Source organism: Syngnathus acus, chromosome 9, assembly GCF_901709675.1.
Source record: "Syngnathus acus chromosome 9, fSynAcu1.2, whole genome shotgun sequence".
NCBI lineage: Eukaryota > Metazoa > Chordata > Actinopteri > Syngnathiformes > Syngnathidae > Syngnathus > Syngnathus acus.
In genome coordinates, this window is record NC_051094.1 from 9241998 (window position 1) to 9252243 (window position 10246).

At 39.1% G+C, this 10246-nt stretch overlaps 1 protein-coding gene and 1 long non-coding RNA gene across 2 annotated transcripts; both read right to left on the bottom strand.

Moving 5' to 3' along the window:
- Window positions 1-76: 76 nt before the first annotated feature.
- On the bottom strand, window positions 77-827 carry LOC119127110. The gene is made up of 2 exons (XR_005098757.1): window positions 635-827; window positions 77-514 (listed from the first exon to the last, which is right to left on the bottom strand). It is a non-coding gene; the product is annotated as an uncharacterized LOC119127110 (long non-coding RNA).
- A 1940-nt stretch (window positions 828-2767) lies between these two features.
- Window positions 2768-8169, bottom strand: slc6a4b (solute carrier family 6 member 4b). The gene is made up of 13 exons (XM_037259688.1): window positions 7953-8169; window positions 7074-7208; window positions 6692-6911; window positions 6458-6596; window positions 6257-6391; window positions 5492-5595; window positions 5253-5380; window positions 5073-5185; window positions 4710-4841; window positions 4537-4636; window positions 4345-4445; window positions 3972-4139; window positions 2768-3878 (listed from the first exon to the last, which is right to left on the bottom strand). The coding sequence occupies exons 1-13, from the start codon at window positions 8149-8151 to the stop codon at window positions 3798-3800; spliced, it is 1755 nt and encodes a 584-aa protein (XP_037115583.1). The 5' UTR covers window positions 8152-8169; the 3' UTR covers window positions 2768-3797.
- Window positions 8170-10246: the final 2077 nt, after the last annotated feature.

Consider the following 10246-nt stretch of genomic DNA (forward strand, 5'->3'; position numbering starts at 1 on the left):
CTTCATGCACTTTGGGAGAATGCAGACATACCTTTGTTAAACCTTCATATTATTAACTAAAAAAAAATCACTCATATTGGGTCATATTAAATTTAATGAGCAAAACACGACTCAGGTAGCATTGTAAACAACCAAAATGTGTATTTACATCACGAGGTCAATGAGACGCATTTCATCGCATATGGTATAGTCTTAACTCTAAATAAATAATATAAACTCACACAAAACTCAATTTGAAAACACAATGTACAGTCTATCGCCTGAGGTGGGATCAAGGTAACCCCTAATAAATGGGCAAGTGGCAGAGCCACTCCAGCCATTGTGAAGCCCACCTTTCTCTGGTGGGTGGATTTGATGACAATTGAGTGGCCCCTCAAGTTATTGATTTTGGAGTCCTTTGTCTCCGTGACTGAGGAGCGAGGACACGCTCAGCGCCTGGGTAGAGGCTTGTAGACGCACACCGCCATGATGATCATCAGCAGCAGGAGGACACCGAGGACGCTCCCCAGCGCGACTGTGCACAAAAACTCGCATCAATTTATTCAATCCTAATTTGACGTGTTTCTGATTTAAGCAGCAAAAGGACGTAACAGGAAAAGGCGCGGTCAGCCAATCATTAGTGTTTATTTCTTACCTAAATTTTGCTTCAGTAAGACCACGTAAGGTCTCTCGGCTACTGTAAATTCCTCGCCTTGGCCATCTACCAATATCATTAGTGACATTATGAATAAAGCCTGTGGGAAGGCAGCTAGCATCACAGCAGTGGAAGCGGAAGAAAGGAAGGTGATGAGAATGATGCTGATGGGAGCGAGCGCTTCCGCTACGGGATCGGGCGGGGTCCTACAACCGTCGAATTTTCTGACTCAGCAAAAATAAAAAGATTAATTAAAAATAAATTGTATAGTGTTATGTGATTTGTAGCTGCTACTTGAACGAAACAAAATAGCTAATGCTCAAATAATTTTCAAAGAATATGACGCTCGCTAAGAAAGATTCAATTATAGCCCCTTCTATTAAATGTTAAACATATATGGCTGAGAATTAAATTTATCATACCATCCAAAGTCATGGTTTCAGGTTAAAAAAATAACCCGACATACCATTCTTGGCCAACACTTCATAATAACAATCAGGAGCAACCCGAAGTTAAAAAAAAAAAAAATCGTTTTGAATTGTGAATTGTAGAATGTATGCGTGACATTGTGATTAATAGGTATGATTTAAATGAATGGGCCATCAATCGCAATATTGATCACTCTGTTAGACAGGACGTCAGTGGTTATTTATGAGGGAAAAAAAAGGTTTTAAGATGTAATCAACCACAAAAGCTGACTTCTAGATTATAATTATCAGGTCAATGTGATGAAACTAATGTAAGAAAAGTTGAAGCAGTTCCATATACTACAATGAGCCATAATATAAAATCAAAGTTGGATCATCACGCAGCAGGCACGTTCGCAGGTCTTGGTAGTTGTGGTAGCTGTCGACAAACCTACACTACAAATATTATAAAACCTCATGTCTTAGTGGAAACCATCATGCGAGTGTCAGGCCTCCATCACATTTCACACGGCTGAAATGTCAAAGAGCAATCAAGAATTATGTAAAGGTCAAGTTCCTTGGGGTTATATCCTTATATAATTACTTTGCATGAATGTTTATGGCCTTTAGCTTCATCCCTAAAGAACCATTTCATAACACATATTGCCCCTGATTTGCAGCAAAGCTTTTGAGGGATGGAATGAAATACTCACACTAATACCTTTCCCTCATGTGATGTCTACGATGTGTATGTTTTGTCATACACTTTCTGAAAGAAGTTTAAAATCCTACCCCTCAATCCCAATATTTATTTATGTTCACGCCATAATTAAAAGTAACTACAATCATACAATTTATATATTTTGGGAGTTCTCATTGATAGTAACATACATAGTGTGCCTAATCATGTATATGTGTTACTGCATTGCCGTAGCTTATAAAAAATCTTTGTACCATCTGTTGAATTGAACATTACTGCAGTAATGTTAAAACAATTTAATATAATACTATTTTAAACCAAATTCGGATCCCCGGATACATGGACAATCCTTGAATGACATATTTATATTTATTCATTTCCTTTAAAAATTGCTGCATCGATTTGATTTGTTTGTCGGTTTGTCTCTACCAATCGCCGCTCATGTTATTTAGGAGCAGCAGCCTATTAAGAAACATCTCTTTTATGTGTTTCCTGTTGTATACTTCAATGGTCACTGACACAAAGAAGCTTTGATCAACATTGGCGAGAAGCTCAATGGTGGATCGTACTGTATGTTACAAACTACTTTATACTCTTGTGTATGTTCCTACTTGTAGTCTTTGTAGTGATGGGGCTTGGTTTCTTTACCACAACCAAAATGACATGTAAAATAATAAGTGTTTGCATGTGTGCATGTTTGTTGTATAGCTGCTTCAGTCCTCAGTATTGCGTATCCTGTACAAACTTGTCTGGCATTGAAGACAAAAAGCAAGTGTGCTTGTTAGTTTTTCAGTTCAGGGGATATTTTTTTATAGTTTTCAAATTAGCATGCTAATCAAATTTGATATGAAATGATGTGACAGAACAGTAAATTGGAATTAAGTTTACTGTGTCATAAATATGAAAATCATGATTGCAATTTATTGTTTTTTTCTTGGTAGCACATATTGTTAAACTTCCCTCCTCCTGTTAGAGCAGTGGAAAACCAGCCAACTCAAATGATTTATAGATTAATGGACACTAAAATTAAATCAGACATTTACTGAAATAATGTAATTCATACAGCAATCATCACTTTTCTCATCACATTACTCACTGGATAAAAAGAAAAAGTTAAAGCGCGAGGATATGAGATTTGACCAATGTTGAAAAAAAAAAATAGGCATCTTCAATTATCAAGTCAAAACACTGTTTGGAGAGGCACAATATCAAAACAACCAATACCCATGATGTACATCCACTGACATATTTAGGAAGATTAAGGCCAAAGAGTCTATTTGAAGATAAGTGAAGAATCAGACAGAAGTTTGAAACGATCTCGTTGCGCAACCATCTTATCACTATGTTTCCACTAAATTGCCCTGCTCTTTTGATTATTGACAGACTTATGACTGTAACGTTGGGGGGGGGGGGGTCCCGTCCCGTCCCTCAGTCAAGCCTCATTTTCTCATTTGTTTTCATTTTCATTCATAAATGTTTGGCAGCTGATATAGAAACCTACACATCATGTGAAGATGATGTATTACAAATAATTACGCAGAGTAAAAGTCACAATTTAAAAAAAAAAGACCCCACAATGTGTCCTCAAACTGCTGCCAGAAATACATCATTTGTTAATTATATAAAATCACACGTTATTGACTTAAAAAAATTAGCTGAACACACATCCAACTTTTATCATAGTTTGTAAACAGCGATTGACTTGACGAAATACCCCATGCAAGGCAATGCACGCTGTTATTTTCCTTCCTTCTTTATCAGTCAGTGTGAAAACAATACCAGGTACAGACTCTTAGAGACTATAACGCTATGAAACACCAACTTGCAAAAACTTTACATTGTCCCATTGATCCAGACATATCTTTGAGCACACAAACAAGTATTAATTTTTAATATTATCAAAATGTACCTTGTAATTCCTTATTAACTTGATAAGTTACCAAAAAAAAAAAAACTCACCACATAAGCTGTAAACAGTCATTATGTCACAGATAAAAAAAACTCTTCCGATACAAGACAGACAAAGGTATTTTTTTCATCTATAGTATCTTCTTTCCTATGGAACGATGGCCATGTTTAGGCTGTCGGTGTGAATGTCAGGTAAGGTCCTCTCCGGTCTCAGACACACTGCTAGCCTCTGTCAGTTGGAAAGTCATTCCATTAAGAACATTAGTTTTCTACCCAGGTCATTTATTTTTTTTTTCTAAATTGACATTGCGGATTCACAGACCTGTTTGAGAGATCCTGGTGTCCACACCATTTTGTAAATCATGTAAATGGGGATCCACATTAGGGATGAAAAGCCAATGATGTATCCAACTGTGATGCTCCAGTCTGGGTACTGATAGTCAAACAATGTGAGTCGTGGGGCTTTCAGTAGCGAACTCACCATGATATACTGAAAATAGAGAGACATGGCATGACCATATAGATGACATTCAATTCACACCAATATTGTGTTTTGAACGCGAACTTTTACTAGTGTTAGCCCTTTGTGGCCCCCGACTAGATAATGTGTGGGAAAATAATATTAATAGAAATAACAACCTATAGTATAATTGTTTTTATTCAAAATAGTCCCAAAGTAAACAGAGACTTCTTACCGCCAGAAAGGCTGGACTGATAGCAACCCAGCACACCTTCCAAAACATTCCCGGGGCTTTGCCTAGCATGGCTTCAACATCATTGCTGAATCTGTTGATACCTGAAAGCAAGAGATGGATATATCTTGGCGTTGATGCTCTTTGTTGTTGTCCCAGGAAAACATTTACGCAATCAACCACTCTTGTGTGTACCATAGAACCAGGCAACTGCAATGGCCTCAAGGAACCCCACAGCAATGATGGAACAGCCAACCCCAAACTCCTCCAGCAGCTTCACAACATAGGCACCGCCCTGCCATTCAGCCAATGTTAAGTCACGTTAAGACAAATGATCAAAAATCTAAAAAAAAAACCCAACAACATACATTTGTAAGAGTACTCAAAGAGCCCAGAAAGCAGACCACCACCAAACAAAGAACAAAAAGTTCACGTCTTTGAGAGAACTGATCGGGGTATTCATCCAACACGGCTGTGATGATCGCCTCCAGCCCACCAAACTGAAACAAATAGAGAGTAATTGTCCTCACGGTGTCGCATTATTTGCTCTATCTATCACAGCAAGTACATTTTAAAACCTCAATTTGTCCAACTGTAATATCATATCTGCGGGATATAAAGTTAATTTGCCATTCGACCCGATGATTACATGAAACATGAGGGGAGCGTTCACTTCCATATGTTATGTAATTTAACTCGATTGTGTAGTGAATGCAGGTGTCAGGATGTACCGTACTGTCCAGCCCCAGAGTTATCATCATTACAAAAAATATGATGGCGAAGAAAGTGGAGCCCATCATGTTGGCGATGGCCTCGGGGTACGTGATGAAGAGTAAACTGGGTCCTGTGATCAAACCAACATTTTATGAGGTCAGTATGAATTTGGATCATTTTTAATGTCTTGGGGTCACCTTTATCTCTGGCCACATCCTCAACTTTCACTTTCCTCATCTCCGCCATGTAACCCAGCACGGTAAAAATGACGAACCCAGACACAAAACTGGTCACACAGTTCACCAAACTGGTCACAATGGCATCACTAAAGAAGCGCAACAGAAAACATACAATTCAATGTGAATCTTATTTCTTGTAATAAAATTCAATTAGTGTCTTGGATTATATGAATAGTCCAACCCGAGTCCGTTCTTACCGATAGCAATTGTTGGTGAAAGGGTTATAGCTGGAGAGTGCCAGTAGCACTCCAAAGCCTGGACCGAGGGAAAAGAAGATCTGAGCAGCAGCATCAACCCACACCTTTAAAAAAATGCAGAGAGGAAACCATGAGTCTCAATTCTAACTGTGACAAAACCATTATATTCAAGGCGAAATCCCAAATAAATCATTATTGTTATTAGCCCAAATGATGTGGACGCCAAGTGGTGTTGTGCAATTAAAGCATATATTGTAGCTGCCTTGTTGCCACCCAGCTGTTCGCAGGGAGATCTGAAGAGCAGCGTGTTAAAAAGAAGAGGGCAGCGTTGTGAGTGAGAAAAAGGAGGCCTTTGTTAATGGGCAGAAAATCTAAACCAATTATGCATCTTATTATGCCCCTCTGTAGCTTATTTATGCATCTCATTTCGTCTCATCCATATTCGCCTCCAACCAAAGCGCACACAGGTTTTAGCATAACGCCTCGGTGAGCCACAGAAAACCTTTTATCGTCAAGGGATCACACATTACATTTCTATACAATTATTTTCTATCTCGGCAAAATTGTTCCATATTCAAAATGGTTCAGATGCTTTCTCAATACAGGCATAGTCAATGTTTTTAATTAGTAGTTATTAGAATGCTGCGTAATATAGAGCATAGATTCTCGATCAGTGTAATGAAATAATGCAAAGTGAAAAAAAATGATTAGGATTGTCTGAATTGTTTTGGATATGTTTACTTTTCAGGGAAGAGGACCACTCACACTAGTCTCCAGCAGTTTCTCCCAATTGGGTTTGAGGTAAAATTCCACTCCTCTCCAAGCACCTGGCAAAGTTGCACCGCGGATCAACAGGATGAAAAGGACAATGTAGGGCAGAGTGGCGGTCACCCATACAACCTGGATGTGAAAGGAGACAAGTGAGAAAAGGAGGGGGTGGGGAGAATAGCAGTGACAAGGTGTTACCTTGCCAGAAGTCTTCACCCCCTTCCACAGACTAAAGTAAACAATGGTGAAAATGAGAAAAAGGCAGAGCATCAGCTGCCAGCGAACACCTCCCACATTTCCCAGACCCGCCGACTTGTGGATCTCAAGGACATTCCTCCTGGTAGGGGTGAACACATTCTGCCATCAGCACCCCTTCAACAACTTTCAATCCTGACATGCCTTTTCTTATTAGTCAAACTTACATGCACTTACGTGTAAAATTCCTCTGCCGGAGATCGTGAAGAATTCGTCCAGGTGACGTTATCCATTCCAAAATAATTGGTGCAGTTGTCAGTGTTCCACACGTTGTCACAGTTTGTCCATGGCAAGATGGTGGAGAAGGAGGAGTAAAAGTAGAAGAGGGCCCAGGCAATGATGGTGTTGTAGTAGAAAGAAACATACAGAGCGATAACGCAAATGGCATATCCTATACCTAAAACACACAAAAAAGCAGACCAATGATTAAAGTAAAATATTTGTCATTTTTCAAATTGTAAAATTTGCACAAAAGGGCAGATTTTTTTTGAGACAGCATTTTTTTATTGTTGTCAAAATGTAGATAATATTATAAATTTCCTGGCTGCATTTGGCTTACCTTTGAAGATGGGACAAATGTGTTTCCATATGGATATGGCTCCAGTTCTGTGGAACTGTCCCAGAGCCAGCTCCATATAAAAGAGCGGCACCCCGCCAAAGATGGCCATCAGAATATAAGGGATAAGGAAAGCTCCTGCACTCTCACATGCGCACGCACGCACACACACACACACACAAACATACACAGACGAAGGCACACCAGCCAAAATTAGGATACACAGTTCCACAAAGTATTGTATTCAGGATAACTATTTATATTTATAGAGTTTGTAATATGATGACAGGCAAAGTGAAGATGTATGTTTAAGAGGCTTCAATTAAAAGGTTTTAGGCTTAAATTAAAATGTTTTACCTGATTGCATTTTTCTGCAATCAATTTCGTTGGCATAAACCACATTTGCTAATGAAATTGCTAATAAACTTTATGCTATCTATGGGATTTACAATAATTCAATTTGAATTCAATCATAATCTAATCACAAGTGTGGTTAAAAACGAACAGCTCCTTAACAAATATCACCCTAATTATAGTAACACATTTAAAAATTGTATTTTATTTGTTTAGAAGTGTAAGTTTATTATTTGTTGTTTTGACGTGCTGGTGGAGATTATGTGTCATTGGCTTCTTATTAAAATCTGTTAAATTTGAATGTGATTTAAAAAAACGATTTTCTGGTCTTCTAAATATGACAAAATGAATGTCGTTTAGTCCTCTTTCGCGGAAAATACGGTCATTTTTCGAGAAACACGCTACTTTCAGTACCATGGACAGCGTGCGTGCACTTGGAGCGTGTTTGCTGATTATTCTTAAAATTACATGCAAATGGCCTACTTAACATAAATGAACAATGGTAAAAGTAAAGAAATAATATCTTACCGCCACCGTTCTGGTAACATATGTAAGGAAACCTCCAAACATTTCCCAAGTCTACAGCAAAGCCCACGACAGACAAGAGAAAGTCCATCTTTTTGCTCCATTTGTCCCTTGAGTCAGTTTGCGTGATGATTGGCATCTGGACCGCGTTGGACGCGTATCCGGGTTTTGGGGACCCGTGGTGGATCAGACTACCGGCCATGACCACTGAGATCTGTTGGGCCACCGGACTACGAAAAGTCAGCCACAGGAGCAGCTCCATGAGGGGTGGGGCGGGGGTGGTGAGCGGGCGCTGTGGGCGGGGCCTTGATATACGCCGAGATTCACCAGAGAGGATCTTTTGCAATGCAAGGAAGATTTTGTCATAACCTTGTATATGTGATGAAGTTTGGATTGATGAAAGCCACATTAGAATTTCTAGGACAAGTTGTAAATAAAGCCTTTTTAGAATTAGGAGTATGAAAGCATTGGGAATGATATTTGCACATTATAACCACGCAAAGATAAGTGCTGCATCATACTGGCCTACACAACATCTATTTACCAAATCAGTTTTGAAAATGTCAGACCTGATGCAAATGAAGGCCAACCAGAAGGCCTCATTTACTGCATAAATCCAGAAAGCTGTTGAGAGGCAAGTGTACTGCTTGCTTGAATAGAATCACAGAGGCTAAAATGCTCTTATTAAGAAAACCTGATAAATGATAAATCAAATCCATCGCTTTTAGCAGCAAGCGTATTAAAAAGATTGCACACCGGAAGAGATCTCACATTGGTTCTGTGAGAGCAGAGTGCATCAAATGAAGTTAGTCTGGTAAATTGAGACACATACAGTTCCATCATTAAGGTGTCACCTTTAAAGCTAATGTCTGTGTCCGTGAGCTATAGAAACTAAATGGCCATTGCAGCGCGAGGAAATGGAAAAATATGTTTTTTATTCCCATTTTTTGCCGCAAATATAATAGCAGCCATTCTTCTGGGACAAGTAATATTTCTTTTTAGATGCTGAAATGTGTCTGGGGTATTTTGTCCATTCATCCAGAAGAACATTTTCAACATCAGAGATAATTGATTTGGTGTGAGGTGGCCTGGCTCACAATTTCAAGTCTCGACCCTCTCAAAGGCGTTCGATATGGTCGGTCGGCTCATGTTCTTCCACAGCAAAATGCCTTCATGGATAGCAATCAGCTGAGGGCGGAGGGGTGCAAGCTGTGGCTGCTCAGCCGAGGTGTGCGCTTCCCGAGGGCCTACAAGCAAAAAGACAACAGCTCACATTGCTTTGGCCTTCTCTAGCATACCATTCTGTCAATCTACATTGGCACACGGCAGTAGAAGAACATCAGACTGACAGGAGCCTCCATCGCTTGTACGAGCACGTCGACTCCAATCACACGTGGACATGTGCATGTCAGCCATGCCCGCGGATGCTGCCAGTAGACGAACACACACAGAGATGGCACGCCATTGATGTTTCTCCAACTTACAGATCCAATGAAGCAATGGATTGTTCCAACTGATCCTTCACCAAAATGGCATCCTGGTGACTCTTTTCACTCTCCTCTCAGTGATGATACTGAACATGTTGGTGTGATAAGAAAACCAAACACATGATGAAGTTTGGGGAGAGCTCTGATGTGCTGTTTACTCGAGCAGAAGCCCTGCTTTGACATTTAACAATGTGCTATTAACTCAACCTCATGTCACTGTCAGGTGTGAGTCACTCCTGCAATAAGACAAGACAAACATGTAAAGGAGAGAAAAAATGCAAGTAAATAGAGAGGAAAAAGAAAAGCGTTACAAGATGCTGGGCTTTCCTCTGCGTATTTCTCTATTGATCTAATTTTTGTGGGTCTTTGACAGGTGCTAATTTTTATGCATTTTAAATTGTAGTTCATTTTTATATCATTTTGACTTTTTTCTTAAACTCGCTTAATTTTAATTAATTTTAAAAGCAAATTTGCATACTTCTTATGTCTTTTTAATGATTCGGTTTTTCATTAGTTTTAGTTTTTTGACATTCATGGGGGAAAAGAGAAAAGTGGAGCACTACGTTTTGTGTAATAAAGCAAAGTAAACTACAATCCTCAAACTACTGTTTACCTTTTTTTTTCTTCTTTTTTTTAAATTGTTTTTGCTAGTTTTTGTGACCTTGCTTGGATTTAAAGTGATCTGTAAGACTAATGGATTGCAGTTCATATTTGGATGTGGACACTGTTTGGGCTGCCAAAAGTCCATCTTGACATTCACATTCTCAGTTGGATTTTGTTTATTCTGATGCTGAGACCATGAAAGCATCT